The sequence below is a fragment of the Cucumis melo genome, chromosome 10, assembly GCF_025177605.1.
Source record: "Cucumis melo cultivar AY chromosome 10, USDA_Cmelo_AY_1.0, whole genome shotgun sequence".
NCBI lineage: Eukaryota > Viridiplantae > Streptophyta > Magnoliopsida > Cucurbitales > Cucurbitaceae > Cucumis > Cucumis melo.
In genome coordinates, this window is record NC_066866.1 from 12,215,684 (window position 1) to 12,233,023 (window position 17,340).

The following is a 17,340-nucleotide window of genomic DNA, read 5'->3' on the forward strand; positions in this document are numbered from 1 at the left end:
ACAAAAGAAATTATGTTTTCTAAAAACTATAAACTAAAACTTAAAATAAAAAAATCAAGTGGACATCCAAACGACTTCTCAATAAACTAATTTAAATTATGATTTTTAAGTATGCATGGTATAGTTCTATTTCTAAGCACCAAACCTACCTTCAAAACAATTCACCCAAACCATATGGCTAGACCTTACCAGTCTTGTTGCCTTGAGTGAACCATCGAATAGATGCAGATTGAGGACGGTTAATTCCATTCCTTGACTGATAATAAAAGAATATGTTTGACAATCTACATGAATCGTCATCACATCTAATAGATTAAACCATTGATATATATATATAAAGGTTATGTTGACAGGTTCATTAAGACAGTCATGAACATATTTATAAGATAAGTTGGTATAAACTATAGGCATATTTATCAGCCTATGAAAAAATGTTGTCGTTAGGGGATATCTCTGAATTCTTTGTTTCTCTTCCAATTATTTTGTTGGTATATTCGCCTTCCATCTCACTATGAAAGGTTTTTTTTTTTTTTTTTTGGTAGAAATATTGATATTTCTTTATTGGGTTCTTAGGTTTTAATGCAAATTCCCATCCTAATGAAACAAAACAAAAAACAAAGCAAAATTCTAACCTACGTACTTAAGAAAAAAAAAAGGTATTTTCTATGTCAGATACTAGAAACAATTACTAATGGAAAGAACTTATAAAATGTAATTGTATATCGAGGTCAACAATACAAATTATCCAATAATTTCATATTAGATTCACATTAAGATAAAGCAGAAGAAGCAAAATGAAAAATACAAATGCAATTTAGAGAGAGAGACCCCTACTTGTTTGTTTGAAGACAAAGGAAGAACCTCACGGAAACAAGCAAACAAACTTCCCATTATCAAAAGAATAAATAAAAAAACAAAATTAAACTCAAAATCCAATATTAAAACATACAAAATCAATCATCTACAAAATGTTGAAAACACAAAAACAACTCCACAAATCCTAGTTGATGGAGATCAATAAATGGCTGATTTAAAAAAAAAATTGTTATCTAGAGCGCAATCGTGAGTGAGAGAGGGTGAGGACGAACTTCAAGCAAAAACTCAAACACTTCCAGTTGAAAATAGAGAAATCGACTTCAAAAATCTTTGGTTAACCGAGGGGGTGTTCTAGAATCAACCTAATCATTCCAATAGGTTGGACGACGTCTAAGGACGACTGCGACGAAGCAACGGACGACGGACAAAAACCACAAAGTCGTTCCAATAGGGGCACCATGACAGACGATAAAGTAAGGGATGGCAAGCAGATATAGATGACGACAGGACAGAGGACGCCGTGACGGAGAAGGGCATGACGGAGGAATGGGTGTGGCGATTTTCAGGCAAATGGTTTTGGGTGTCAAGGGTTTATGTCGAAGGGACAAAGGGTCTTCGTCGAGTGCATTCGCCATTGAAAGTCAGAAAATTGGGATTAAGACAAACCAGACCAAACATATAATGCTTTAGACAAACCAAAACAAACCAAACATACGTGCATAATAAACCCTAAGTTACCGTTTGAAAAGATGTCTTTAAAAAGAATCCAAAATCCATCTATGGCCCACTTAACTTTTTCTTTTCACATTGTTTCATGTACATTACACAAACTAGAATGTACGTCATTTGTTTGTTGATCTTATTGAAAAGATAGTAAAATATATGTGAAAATCTGCATACACAAAATTGTAAAAAAAATATGTAAAGTTTTGAAGTTAACATCTAAATTTGAAAATTGAGAAAATAAAGCAAACTTATTTAGGTTAACCCCTACCAAAGTAACTAAACTCAACTTAGCACTCCAACATTGACTTCCTAACTCAACTCCACTCAATTCTAACACGCGAAACACAAACTTTTAAGTCAATTGACAATTTAACTTCACAAATAATATCAACTCAACTCAATCATGCGTGTCAAACGCCCTCTAGAAATCTGGTAGTTTCCTCCCCTTCTTAGGATTCTTTAGAGGTATTGTAGACGGCAGCCAGAATTGGATGCTTAGTAATAGACTTTGGTAAAGAAAAATTATATTATAAGCTGAGTGAAGAGTTCTCCCAAATTAAAAGGTTCTATCTCATCCAATCTTATTCAAGTTTATCTTTTTTATTTTCTCTCTCTCTCTCTCTCTTCATTCTGGATGCCAATATGGTCTCAATAATCACCTTTTTAATTGAATTTGGCTCCAAGCATCTTTGCTTTACTTTACTTTACTTCTGTTCACCAAAGTGTCTACAAATATGAGAGAAAACACCATCATTTTTCCTTACAAAGAGTTCAATCTTGATAATAAACTTGCATGTTGCGATGGCCTCTTGTAGCTTTCCTGATGTTTATTCCTGGATACAGAACCTACCACCACTTTCTCAATGGAAAACTACATCCATTTCTACATCCATATGCTCTTCATCCACAACCAATTCCTCTCTCATAATCGTTGCTGCAAAGAACATTCATTCCCCAACCATTACTTTCTCGGTTACTGCAGATCTCAACTTTCCTATCTCCCTTTGGACATCAAAACCCTTGACAGTCGACACCCTATCCTCGAGTTTATTAAACAAAGAATGTATGTCAAGTCTCTTGCTTAATTGTGTTCATGATGTTCTTTATTATGGCTCAAACCAGAGACAAAATTCTAGCCATAACTTTCCTAAACTCGACATCACTTCTAACTCAAAAGAAATCTTCAATCTCGCATTTCTTACCCTCATATTCCTAATCTGCATCTACGAAGCTCCAATAGATCTCCGTTCAAATTGTCTTATGGCTCTCAAGTATCATTTGGCAAATTCCACGTCAAGGCAGATATCAAAGGTGCTTATGAAATTGTTGGGCTCTACTTTAGAACAACAATGGGTGAGATCCTTAAACCTTGCACTCACCAACTGGATATCGGAGCTCAAGGCCAGTGGTCGTACTTTAAAAACACCCTCACCTATGTTTTCTTATTCATTTTCAACATACGGACTGTGGAAAGTTCAACTATATTGTCCTATCATTGCAATGGATAATATTGAGAACTCCAGCAATCCTTCAAGTGATGAAAGATTGCAGTTCTCTTTAAATTATCACCAGCTAGAAGGGGTTTTACAGTTCAATTACAAGGCTGTGGTTAGAGAAAAGTGGATTGATATGAGGGTGCACGTTGATAACATCAGGTATATTGAAGTTTGAGGCTAAGAATATCTTTTAATAGCGGCCATTTCTCAAAAAGAAGATGGAAATCTGATCTTTCAAGCTATTAGAACCAATTGCAATTGGTGTTAAAGATTCTCACATATCTTTGACAATTGAGTTTAAAACGTATACTGGACTTTTGCAGGTGTGACATCGTCCGGCTTGTGAATGAGACTCTCTTATCTGAGCGAGGAGTTGGTGGATCAGAAAAACATTTTCCATCACGAATTTCACTACAACTCACTCCAACTTTCCACACGAACATAATGAGTGTGTCAGTAAGCAAGTCCTCAAGTAACCCCCATATCGAGATCGGAACTGAAAAAACCTTTGAGGCTGGTTTTGAATCTGCACCATACCCAGGCCTCAAATTAGCAGTAGGGGAGACTGTAACAGTGAGCTTGAAGCCATGGAAATTTGAGCAGTTAGTTCATGGTAATGCTGCAACCCTTAATTGGTACCTCCACGACAGTTCGGATGGAAAAGAGGTGGCCTCCACCAAGCCATCAAAACTTGCACTCATAAACCCTAAAGCTTGGTTTCGAGACCGTTACTCAAGCGCTACAAGACCTTTCAACAGACAGGGAGGGGTCATATTCGCAGGAGATGAGTATGGAGACAGTGTGTGGTGGAAGATTGACGGAACGGCAAGAGGGAAAACTATGGAGTGGGAAATTAGAGGTTGGATCTGGGTAACGTATTGGCCAAACAAACACAAGACATTTTACACCGAAACCAAGAGGCTGGAATTCAAAGAGATTCTCCAGCTTTCAATTCCTTAGCTCATAAGAAATCATTAGAGATGGATGGAGACCAATTTTCTGAGATCTCTTTCCGACTTATTCATGTTCTTCGTTTGTAACAAACAAGACATATCTCTACTTTTAAACGTGTTGCCAATTACACTTGTCTAAATATGGGAATTTCATCGTCAGTAAAAGTTTGCATAGGTTATTTGATAATTGTATTAAATCGTGTTTAAACTTTCAAGAGTGGGAACAAAAGGAAGACCCCTTTCCAAGTAGTTACAAAAATGTTCTCCAATTTGGTGGCCTTTCTTTTCGTTTGTCTTTCTATTCATCCTTTTTTTTTTCTTCAATGAAAAGTCCATTATTCTTAAATAATAATAATAATAATAATTATTATTATTATTATTATTATAAAAGGAGGAGGAAAAGAGAAGCTCCTTATCTTTAAACATTCTGATTCCTCCCTTGCCATGTGAACCAAGAAAATGCCTTGGTGAAGTGGAGCTATAAAAGTTTTCAACTTCATCCAATTGAATACCAAACTCCGATAAGTGATAAAATTACTACCAATAGAATACCAAACTCCGGTAAGTGATAAAATTACTATTTGTTTTAAAATAAAAATAACTATCTTTTTGTTTTAAAATAAAAATTACTATCTTTTTGTTTTAAAATAAAAATTACTATCTTTTTGTTTTAAAATAAAAATTACTATCTTTTTGTTTTAAAATAAAAATTACTATCTTTTCATCTAATTTCGAATACTTGTCACAACCAACCAAATACTTCGAATGAAGTCAAAATGATGCCCAAGTTCAATCCTGAAAATGTCCATCAGAACCTATTTATTTACTATGATATATCTAATACAAGTAGAATCTACACGTGTTCCAATCAAGAAGTCTTGGTGTATTTCAACTAGTTTGATAATCTTTTTATTATATGTTTAGGAATTTGTCAATGTTTTTATCCCCTTTTGAAGATTCTTTTTGGTGTTATAGGCTGCAGTCCACTAGGTACCCAATATTATATAAAAACTGGAAACTTTTAATCAAAGATTGCTGGGTCGTATGAAGAGTTCTCCCTAATTAAAAGGTCAGATGTCTATCATCTCTTTCCTATGCAGAACCATCAAAACTAATCGTGTTCTTTCCCTTTTCCTCTTCTTTCTTGATGCCAATGGTTTAGATAATTACTTTCTCAATTGACTTTTCTACACTGTAGAATCTTTGAACTTTAATTCCCTTCATCAAAGAGTCTATATATATAGAAGAAAATATCATCATTTGTCAGTACAGAGAGAGAAGAGTTCAATCTTGCTAACCTACTGCATGCTAACATGGCTCCTAGTAGCTTTCCTGATGTTTATTCTTGGATACAGAACCTGCCACCACTTTCTCAGTGGAAAACAACTTCCATCTCAACGCCCATATGCTCTTCAAGCTCGACAAACTCCTCTCTCAATGTTGTAGCAGCCAAGAGCCTTCATTCCCCAACCATCACTTTATCAGTTATTGCAGATTTCAGCCTTCCTATCTCTCTCTGGACTTCAGAACCTTTGAAGACCAACACCAAATCCTCAAATTTGTTAGATGACCAAGAAAGCATATCCAGTCTCTTACTTAATTGCGTTCGTGATGTTCTTCATTATGGCTCAAACCAACAAAATTATTTTAACTTGAGTTTCCCCAAACTCAACATTACTTTCACCTCAAAAGAAATTTTCAATCTCATATTTCTTACCCTCATATTCCTCATCTGCATTTATGAAGCTCCAACCAGTCTACGTTTGGATGGTCTTACAACTGTCAAATACCATTTAGCAAATTGCTGGTCAAGACAGACATCAAAGGTGTTTATGAAACTGTTGGGGTCTAACCTTGAAGAGCAATGGATGAGATCCATAAATCTTGCAATCACCAACTGGATATTGGAGCTCAAGGCCAACTGCTGCACCCTCAAAACACCCTCACCTTTGTTCTCTTATTCATATTCAACACATGGGTTATGGAAAGTTCAACTCTATTGCCCTGTCATTGCAATGGATCATATCGAGAACTCAAGCAGTCCTTCAACTGATGAAAGATTGCAATTTTCTCTAAATTATCACCAGCTAGAAGGGGTTCTGCAGTTCAATTACAAGGCTGAGGTTCATGAGAAGTGGATAAATCTGAGGGTTCACGTCGACAACATAAGGTATGCTGAACTTGGAAGCTAATTTTTGTGCCACTAAGAACGAATTTCTTTTCTTTCCCATACTAAAAGTACCAAAATATACGGTTGAATTTTCTAAAACCAAAATCAAACTGATCTCATCTCATCTATTCAAAGTAGCCGATGTTAAGGATTCTCACGTATCTTTGACAATTGAGTTTAAACTTCTTCTCTAGCACTAAAAGTAACGACTATGACAAAAGCACTTTCTAGAAAAGAATTGATTCCAAACCTGACATTTTATTATGCTAGAAGTAATTCACATTACAGATTCTCACATATCATTGACAATGGAGTTTAAAACGTACCTCCCTCAAATTCTTACAGGTGCAGTATCATCCAACTCGTGAACGACACACTCATGTCAAAACGAGGAGTCGGAAGATCCGAAAAGCATTTCCCATCGAGAATCTCACTACAAATAACTCCAAATATACAAACAAACATAATAAGTGTCTCAGTAAGTAAATCATCAGACAACCCAAGAATCGAAGTCGGAACTGAAAAATCCCTAGAAGCCGGATTCGAAGGCCAAAACCCTTACCCAGGCATAAAATTAGCAGTCGGAGAAACCGCAACAGCGAGCTTGAAGCCATGGAAGTTCGAGCAAATGGTGTACGGAAACACTGGAATCCTGAACTGGTACCTTCACGACAGTTCGGACGGGAAAGAGGTGGCGTTGAGGAAACCGTCAAGATTTGCACTGATAAACCCTAGAGCTTGGTTCCGAGACCGATACACGAGCGCTTTCCGGCCATTCAACAAACAGGGAGGAGTGATATTCGCCGGAGATGAGTATGGAGATGGGATTTGTTGGAAGATTGAGAGAGAAGCGAGAGAGAAAACCATGGAATGGGAGATTAGAGGTTGGATTTGGTTAACGTATTGGCCAAACAAACACAAGACGTTTTACACTGAAACAAGGAGGTTGGAGTTAAAGGAGGTTCTCCATTTTTCAATTCCGTGAGTTTTGAAAAATATTAATGGAAATGGAGGGAGAATTGGCAAAACCCTTCGCTGTTCAAAAATGAAATAAAATCTTATTTGTATTTTATTCCAGTTAGAATTAGTTAGCTCCCCCAGAAGGTGTTTACGGAAAGATTATAACGGGGAGGGTCGGGTATGTTTAGGAAAAAGGGTTGGATTATTTTTTCTTAATTTATAATTTCTGTACTTACGAGTTTTATTAATTTTAATTTTTTTTATTTAAAAAATATAAGTTGTTAATTTAGTACAATTACATAATTAAAATTTTAATTTCTTCCTTTATTCTTGAATTAGGTAATTTGTTATGATTACAAAATTAAAATTTTAATTTAGGAAAACTTTTATAAATATAATAAAACCTATAAAATTAGTCATTTTTTAAATATTTCAGGTTTGTTTTTCCATTTTTATTCTTTTCGTCGTGATTTCTTTCATCGTCTTCCTCCCGTGATTTCTTTCGTCTTTCTTCTTTTCCTTCTTTTTTTTCTGCACTTTCTTTCTATCGTCTTTCTTCTTTTTCTCTTCTTTTTCTTTTCATCGTCTTTCTTCTTTTCCTCTTTTTTCTTACGTCATTTAAATTTGAGTAAGCAAATCTAAACGACCGTATACAAAAAAATGGCAAAATCTAAAAGATCGTGTATAAAGAATTTTAAAAAAATCATTTAGATTAAAGTAGCCAAATGTAAACGATCGTGTAAAAAAGATGAAGGATTGTGTAAAAAAAGATCTTGTATAAAGAATCTTCAAAAAAAATCATTTAGATTGGAGTAGCCAATGTAAACGATTGTGTAAAAAAAAGTAAACGATCGTGTAGAAAAAATAAAAAAACGTGCATAAAGAATCTTAAAAAAATCATTTAGATTGGAGTAGTCAAATGTAAATGATCGTGGAAAAAAAAAAGTAAACGATTGTGTCAAAAAAATAAATTATCATTTAGAGAACTATAAACGATCGTGTAACCAAATTAAACGATCGTGTAACAAAATTAAATGATAGAATTAAAAAGATAAATTGTAGTCATATCTAAACGATTGCGTACCAAACAATAACCAAATCTAAACGATCGTAAATATATTACGCGTGCGTTGTTGACGGACCATTTTTGTTATTTTACACAGCGGGCCTCTGGGCTTTTTCCGTTTTCGAAATTGTTCTATACAGTGTAAATACTTTGCCACTTTGTTATATTTTTTAAAAGACCTTTTTAATTTAATTACCTTCAATCTGAGATTGATATCAAAATTTTAATTTCACAAATATATTGATATAAATTCGAACATAGAGTTGATTGAAGGTAATTAAATTTTGATATCAATTTCAACCTCATTGTTTCCGGTACTTCGTATTTCAAATTGTTATTTGCACTTATTCACATGTTTACATGTTGTCACATTCACAAAACTAATTTATTGAAACGTAATGTATACTTAAAAAAATGTAAAAAATGAATATAGTAGTTAAATAAATTAAGGAAAATTGTTTTACGAAAACTAGGATGATTCGATAAATCAAATATACAAAATTTGTGTATTGGATTTAAAATATGAATTAAAAAAATTATTTGCACGAAACTATTTAAAAAAAGTTGAAAATGAATCTCGTAGTTAAAGAAATTAAGGCAAATTGGTTTACGAAAACTAGGACGTTTTGGTAAATTTAATATACAAAATTTATGTATTTGATTTAGAATATGAATTTTTAAAAAAAAAATTATTCGCACGTAACTACTTAAAAAATGTTGAAAATGAACGTCGTATTTAAAAAAATTAAGGCAAATTGTCTTATGAAAACTAGGACGTTTTGGTAAATTAAATATACGGAATTTGTGTGTTGAATTCATAATATGAATTAAAAATATATGTATAAAAAAATAAATTCCATAATACTACTTACATAACTCTTCCCCTAAATACATTTTATCATAACCCTACCCACATAATCCTTTTCCCAAACACATCTTATCATAACACTTCCTTCATAACCCTTCTCCCAAACACATCTTATCATAACACTTCCTTCATAACCCTTCTCCCAAACACATCTTATCATAATCCTAGGTTTATCTTAACACTAGATTTATTTTAACACCATGTTTATCATAACCCTAACCCCCCATAACCCAATCCTTCTCCCAAACGGCCCTTAATTTTTTTCCCTTTTTTTTTCTCGTTTAGCATTCTATTTATTCTCCCTCATTGTAGCTATTGTATATTGATAAAAAAAATATCATGGTATTTTCTCTCGGTACTCAGGTTTTCACGTAAGTCGATGTATTTCTATTTTATTGTTAATATGGTATCAAAGAAAAGAAACAACGAAATCCTAGAAAGCAGTTTAGAAGAAACCTAGATTGAACCAAAAGTCGGTGACATGGAAAAGTTACTCCAACGGCTTTAATGAAACTACCTACGATCACAGTGGGCCCACCCTCCTCGTTACCAAGCAGCACTCTGGCCATAATCAACCTCACGTATTGTTGCCTATTCATCTCACTGCCAAGCCTAGCCTCTTCTACATGTCGCCATTTGTCTAACCATCTTACCCTTCTGGTCAACTACAACTCCACGCGCTACTTATGCCCTCCAGACAACAACCCTTTATAGCAAATGTGTGAAATATGTATATTCACGTGTCGTTGTTCGTTAACTCTTTACAACAACCTTTTCTCTGTGGTAACGGGACTAACCAACTTTATAGTAGATTGAAGGTTGAACCAGGCCAGTCTTTGGCACATTCCAAACCAATCGAGTTGTCGATGTATTTCAAGAACCCAGTAACTTCGTTCGCTAATTTTCCTTCGAATTATATAGCCTAGCTCTTTGTAGTCGCCTGCAGGGAATTTTCTAGGAGAGAAATTAAATGGGCAAAAAAAATTGTGGTCCCAATCAATAAAGATGTTCCTCGAAGGTTACCACTGGTTCGGTTCTTGATAGGAGAGATTGTTCGTTCTCCACCGAGTGAAGCCTTGGAATCACTCTAGAAAAGGGAGGACTAATTCATTCGGTCCATGCTGATTAATTATATGAAACTTCGGATCGGCAAGCCTCTATTGTACGTAGCCACTACAAAAGATTTGTGGGATACAACTCAGACTCTTTACTCGAACCATCAGAATGCCTCTTAATTATATACACTAAGAAAACAGGTCCATGATTGCAAGCAAGGGACCATGGACGACTTCTTATTTTAATAAGCTCTTCCTTCTCTAGCAAGAGATGGATTTGTGCAGAGAGACGATGTGGAACACTCCAAATGATGATATACAATGTACTAAACTTAAGAAGGTTGACCGTATTTATGATTTTCTTGCAGAGCTTAATCCTAAACTTGACATTGTTTATGGTTGTATTCTCGGACAAAGACCTCTTCCCTCCCTAATGGAACTGTGTTTTGAAGTCTTTTTTGAAGAAGATTGTACTAATGTCATGCGCAAACTGACTACCCCTGCCACCGACTCTACTGCTTTTAGTGTCCAGTCCTCGACCCATGATAATGAAAAAAATAATGGGAAACCAATCCCTGTTTGTGAGCACTACAAGAAACAATGGCACACTAAGGATCAGTGTTGGAAACTCCACAGTCATCCCTTAGGAGGTAAGAAACGATCCTTCAATAAGAAACAAAATTCTGGGTGTGCCCACGTTAGTGAGACTACCACTATCAGCACCTCTCAGCAAACTGAATCTACTGCAAGCCAAACTAAGACTCCTATTCTGGGTGCCATTACTCAGCCAGGTATGCCTTAGTCCCGTTGGCTTTTAGAGTTGATGGGAAGAATCCTTGAATTTTAGACTCAGAGGCTACATATGACTTGTCAGGTTCTTTGGAACACTTTCTTTTATGCCGCATGTATCGACAATAAAAAAATATGGATAGCCGATAGCTTTTTAGCCTCAATTGCTGGCAAATGAAAAATAGTTCTCTTTAACAATCTTGCTCTCTAGAATATTCTCCTTATGCCTAAACTTTCTTACAATTTTCTATTTATCAACAAAATCAGTTGTGAACTACATTGTAAAGCTATCTTCTTACCTAAATTTGTTTGTTTTTAGGATATGAGCTTGGGAGGATGATTGTCACTGCCTGGCATAGTGGGGGACTTTACATTCTTGATGAAGATAACTTCAGCAGTAGTATCTCTAGGGCTAGTTTACTGTCTTCCTATTTTGGCACTTTTGAACATGATTGTATGTTAGTGGCATTTTTTTGGTTGGGACATCTAAACTTTAATTATATGAAATATTTGTTTCTCCATCTGATTTCTAAAATTGATGTCTCCTCTCAATCTTGTGATGTGTGTATTCAGGCAAAACATCGAGTTTCCTTTTCTTTACAACCATATAAATTCACACAACCTTTCACCCTTATTCATAGTGACGTTTGGGGTCCATCCAAAGCCACTATCTCCTTTGAGAAACAATGGTTTGTAACCTTTATTGATGATCATACCCGTCTTACCTAGGTCTTTCTTATCATAGATAAATATGAGATTTTCTCTATTTTCTAAAATTTCTACCACACCATTGAAATGCAATTCAACACAAAAATTACAATTTTTCGAAGTGATAATGAGCGAAATTCTAAAACCATAACCTTAGTAAGTTTCTAGCTTTCAAAGGGATTGTTCACCAAAGTTCGTCATCTTGGAAGTAGCTCATTCTCTTTTGCTATCCACTTTCTTTCCTTCATACCTGAGGGGAGACGTCATTCTTACAACAACTTATTTAATTAATAGAATGTCTTCCCATGTCCTCTACCTTCATACTCCCTTAGATTGTTTTAAAGAGTCCTACCCTTCTACCCATTTTATTTATGAGGTTCCACTTCGTATCTTTGGGTGAATCATATGTGTCCATAATTTCGACCCTAATCACATATGTCCATAATTTCGACCCTAATCACATATGTCCATAATTTCGACCCTAATCAGACCAAATTAAATTTATCCCTAAGGCTCAGTCATGTTTATTTGTTGGGTATCCCCTTCGTCATTAGCGCGATTATAAATGTTTTCATCCATCTTACAGAAAATATTTTATCACTATGAATGTTACTTTATGTGAAGACCGACCCTTCTTTCTCGTTAGCCATCTTTAGAGGGAAAGTGTGAGTGAAGAGTTTAACTACTCCTTAAAATTTGTCGAACCTACTCCTAGTATCGTGTTTGACTCTGATCCTCACCCAGGAACCCATAAACCAAGTTCCCTGGAAAACGTACTACAGGAAGAATCTCATAAAGAAAATTAAGTCCTCTACTGGTCAACCGACTCTAGTCCAAGCCTTTAAACCTCCTCGAGATCAAGGTAGGAAAACCCTAATGAACCTTGTACTGATAATAAAATGAGAGAGAGTTGTTGGGTTTTATGTCCTAAAACTCATAGATAGTAAATATAATCCGTGGACCGTTATTTATAAAGTGTTATTATTATAATTTCAATCAATTGTTATTGATTATATTATTAATTTTGTCTTAATAACCTAAATCCAATAAACTAACATCCTAAGTTTTTTGATGAGTCTTGAATAGTATGTAGAGACATATAAGAATCAATGTTCGAGATATAACTGAAAGAGTCTATAGTATAGAGGTAAGGTTAGATACCTTATCCTGGTAACACTATGGATATGACTCATTTTGTATTTGATATAAACACAATGATCCAACGTGTTCGTGTAGGTGGCATGCGAGTGAAGGTATCTTCTATAATGAGTTTGCATAAGACCTAACCACGAAATAGTAACCACTATATGTAACTCCAATAACTAGTTAGGTTTCTATTTCATTAGGACGACCTAGGTAACTTAGTCTTAATTTTGAGTGTATTGGGAATTCCTGTTCACGGAGGATTGTCATTTGATTTGTACAGGTAAGAGTGGTCAATTTTTCAACTCAATATGCTTATCATTCTGAAGACAAGATCGAGTTGAGAACTGGCAACATAATCACAGAAGCTGAAATTCACTCGTTCCCGACTTTAGGGTAAGTAAATGAGTGTTCACTTAAATTGTGTCTCCAAGACTTGACTAAAAGGCCCTATCCTTTCTATTGCATGAGAATGATTTTATATTTATTAGTTGGATCATAAAAAAGTTGTTCATTAGAAGAACACCAATATTTAAGGACTAGAAGTAACACATAACTAAAATAGTAATTTGACCCAGCTGGTGTTACGAATACTTGTGAAGGACTAACTTATTGTTATAGGTTTATATTCGTGAATACATAAATATACCTATAGTGAGAAGAGTTCAGTTTTGAGTCTTTAATGGATTGTACACACAATTAACAAATATTAATTAATGTGGTCAATGAGTTTAGTCAATTAATCTCATATTGTTGTAACTTAGGTCCACTAGATCTCTTTCCTAGCTTGTAAAGGGTAATGAGGTTTATATATGTTGGTTGTAATTTGAAATGTTCAAATTTACTTTGGGAATTAATATAATGTGTGGTGATACATTATAATATAAAGTTTATATTTTAATTAAACTTTATTATATAACTTTAATTGGGGTCTTTTCAAAAATATAACAAAGCAATAAAATATTTACATTGTATAGAACAATTCTAAAAATGGAAAAAGCCTACAAGCCCATAATGGAAAATACAAAAAATGCCCTGTCAACAACGCACATAATATATTTGGTACATAATCGCTCATATTTGGCTATTATTTGGTACACGATCGTTTAGATTTGAATAGCTAAATCTAAACGAATTATTTTTTAAATTGTCTGTACACGATCGTTTAGATTTGAATAGCCAAATCTAAACGAATTATTTTTTAAATTGTCTGTACACGATCGTTTAGATTTGAATAGCCAAATCTAAACAATTTATTTTTTAAATTCTCTACACGATGTACACTATCGTTTAGATTGACTAAACGATTTTTTGTAAGATTTTTTTGGTACACAATCATTTAGATTTGTCTACATGATCATTTATTTTTTTTACACAATCATTTAGATTTGGCATACCCCAATTTAAACAATTTTCTTTTGTACACAATCGTTTAGATTTGACTATCCAAATCTAAACGATGTTTTTTTCCAGTCTTTTATATTCAGTACACGATTTCGAACAACCAAATAAAAGGTTTTAAAAAATATATCTTTTATATTTGATACACGATCTTGAACAAAAAAGAAAAGAAAAGAATAAAAGACGAAAATAATGAAAGATGATGGAACAGACGAAAATGGGAAGAAAGAAAAAAAAAAGAAAGATGATGGAACAGACAAATGGGAAGAAGGACGAAAGGGCAAACTTGGAATATTTAAAAAATGGCTAACTTTATTGGCTTTGTTACACAGGCCGTGAATAATTTAGTAGTTTGTTATATTTATGAAAATTTTCCAATATAATTTTGGATATAATTCAAAATTAATTTATGAGAGAATAAAATATTTGAATGAGTTCAAATATTAATTTAATATGATTTAAATCCATATTAAAATCGTAGATTAAAATTTAATGTATATATGATACACGTTAAAACTATAGGTTATGAGAGAAATTTATATGTAAATATGATTCAAATTTAGATTAAATATTTAGCAATTAATTAATTGGAGAGTTAATTAATAGTTTACTTTAATTTGATTTAATTAAATTAGTTAAATTAAAACTATAGGTTATGTGAGAGATATTCATTTGAGTATGCTTTAAATGAAATATTAATTAAATATGTTTTAATTAATATTAATTTAATTGAATTAATTAATTAACTAATTATTTTAATTAATTAAATTAAATTAAATTAAATTAAATTAATCGAATAGCTCCCTTACGTGGGGCTATTCCACATATCCCGTTTTTCTTAATAACTTCCCCCTTCTTAAGGATGAAGAAAGTGGAAGTAAGGAAGATTACAAAGACAGAGCTTTTTTCTAGAAAAATTCACTCTGCGTATTCTCTCAATTCCCTGCGAATTTCCCTTCCATTTTTTGTTTCCACAAACCAAGATCTTAAATTCAGAGAATAGAAAGATTTCCAAGTGGTGGTGCAAAAAATTGGTGATTGGCAGATATAGAGTCGACAACGTACGTAAGTTCTAATCTCTTTGTAATTTCTGTTTTTTTTTCCAATGTATTATTATTTTTAAGTTCCTAATTAAATTGAGTTAAGGTTTCTATTTAAATTATTTTGCTGAGGACTTTTATCCCTTCAAGCCCTCCAAGAATGACAGGTCTGATGTTGTTTTTTAAAAATGTGGAAGAAAAGAACAGTGATGATAAGACTGAGGACAAAAAAGAAACCAGTAATAATGAAGTTAAACAGGGTCGTGCAAGGAAACTTGATGAGTATGATCCCTTCCTTGACATCCACTTTGCATTAAGAAAAGGTACCATGTCTTGTACAAAACATCCCGTTTGTAACTATGTCTCCTCTGATAATCTCTCTCCCCAGTTCAGAGCTTTTACAACAAGAATTGATTCTACCATAATACCAAAAAATATTCACGCTGCTTTAGAGTGTCCTAAATGGAAGAATGCTATCATGGAAGAGATGAAGGCTTTTGAAAAGAAAAAACTTTGGAGATTTGTGCTCTACCCAAGGGACACAAAATTGTGGGATGTAAATGGGTGTTCACTATCAAATACAAAGCAAAGGGAACACTTGGCAGACACAAGACCCGGTTAGTTACAAAGGGATTTACTCAAACCTATGGTGTTGATTATACAAGAACTTTCTCTCCCGTTGCTAAGTTGAATACTGTTAAAGTCCTACTATATGTTGCTATTAATAAAGATTGGTCTCTATACTAGCTGGATGTTAAGAATGTCTTTCTAAATGGAGACCAAGTGGAGGAAGTCTACATGAGCCCCCCACTTAGATTTGAAGTCCAGTTTGGTTAGCAAGTTTGTAAACTCCAGAAATCCTTATCCTATCTGAAACAGACACCCAGAGCATGGTTTGACAGGTTCACTATCTTTGTCAAGACTTAAGTGTATCATCAAGGACACTATGATCATACATTATTTACAATGGTTTCGAAAACTGAAAATATTACAGTTCTGATAGTATGTGGATGACATTGTTTTGTCTAGAGATGACCATGCATAAATCAGTTAACTAAAGCAAAGAATAGGTGATGAATTTGAAATCAAGGATTTAGGAAATCTAAAATATTTTCATGGAATAGAGGTGACCAGATCTAAAGAAGGCATCTCTATATCTAAAAAAAAATACATCATTGATTCGTTAACAAAGATAGGTATGTTGGGATGTCGTCTTGCTAACACTCCTATTAAATTCAACTATAAACTAGAAAACTCTAATGATCCAGTTCCAGTTGATAAAGAACAATTTAGTGCCTTGTGGGTAAATTAATTTAGTTATTTCATACTCGTCTTGAAATTTCCTTTGCTGTAAGTGTTGTTGGCCAGTTTATGTAGACTCCTTATGAGAAACACATGGAAGCTGTCGACAGAATTTTGAGATACTTGAAAATGACACTTGGTAAAGGATTAATGTTTAGAAAGACAAACAGAAAGACTATTGAGGCATATACTGACTCAAACTGGGTAGGATCTGTTGTTGACAGAAAATCTACTCCGGTTATTGTACCTTTGTATGGGGCAACCTTATAACATGGAGGAGTAAGAAGCAAAGTGTTGTGGCTAGAAACAGTGCTGAGGCTAAATACCACGCCATGAGTTTGGGAATATGTGAGGAACTTTGGCTTCAGAAATTCCTGTCTGATCTTTATTAGGAGTGTGAGATACCATTGAATCTCTTTTGTGATAATAAAGTCGTTATTAATATTGTTAACAACCGCTACTACAAAATCTACTTTACTTGAAATTAGCAACTTTTACATACTTGATGTTTTTATTAAAAAAAACGTCAAGTATTGGCCATTTTAAAGAAAAACGTTAAGTATAGTTTTTAAAAAGTGGAGTTTTCACGGAAATTTTTGAACTATTTTACATTAGCTTTTACTTGACACTTTTTTCGTGTCAAGTATAAGCGTCAAGTATAAGGGAGATTTTACTTGACGTTTTATGTGCGTCAAATATAGTGAACATTTACTTGACGCGGAAAAAACATCAAGTATAGTTTTAAAAAAGCAAAATTTTCATGAAAATTTTTAAATTATTTTACATTAACTTTTACTTGACATTTTTTTTCCATCAAATATACGGAGATTTTACTTGATGAGTTTTT

The 17,340-nt window shown here is 33.7% G+C and overlaps 2 protein-coding genes and 1 long non-coding RNA gene across 3 annotated transcripts; 2 read left to right on the plus strand and 1 right to left on the minus strand.

Annotated features, from left to right (window-relative positions):
* The first annotated feature begins 2,321 nt into the window (after positions 1–2,321).
* Positions 2,322–4,274, plus strand: LOC103496708 (uncharacterized). Its single transcript, XM_008458672.3, has 2 exons — positions 2,322–3,197; positions 3,362–4,274. The coding sequence occupies exons 1-2, from the start codon at positions 2,344–2,346 to the stop codon at positions 3,996–3,998; spliced, it is 1,491 nt and encodes a 496-aa protein (XP_008456894.2). The 5' UTR covers positions 2,322–2,343; the 3' UTR covers positions 3,999–4,274.
* A 697-nt stretch (positions 4,275–4,971) lies between these two features.
* On the plus strand, positions 4,972–7,418 carry LOC103496710 (uncharacterized). The gene is made up of 2 exons (XM_008458673.3): positions 4,972–6,161; positions 6,507–7,418. The coding sequence occupies exons 1-2, from the start codon at positions 5,305–5,307 to the stop codon at positions 7,144–7,146; spliced, it is 1,497 nt and encodes a 498-aa protein (XP_008456895.2). The 5' UTR covers positions 4,972–5,304; the 3' UTR covers positions 7,147–7,418.
* LOC103496709 (uncharacterized) lies at positions 6,400–6,870 on the minus strand. The gene is made up of 2 exons (XR_539207.2): positions 6,724–6,870; positions 6,400–6,594 (listed from the first exon to the last, which is right to left on the minus strand). It is a non-coding gene; the product is annotated as an uncharacterized LOC103496709 (long non-coding RNA).
* Positions 7,419–17,340: the final 9,922 nt, after the last annotated feature.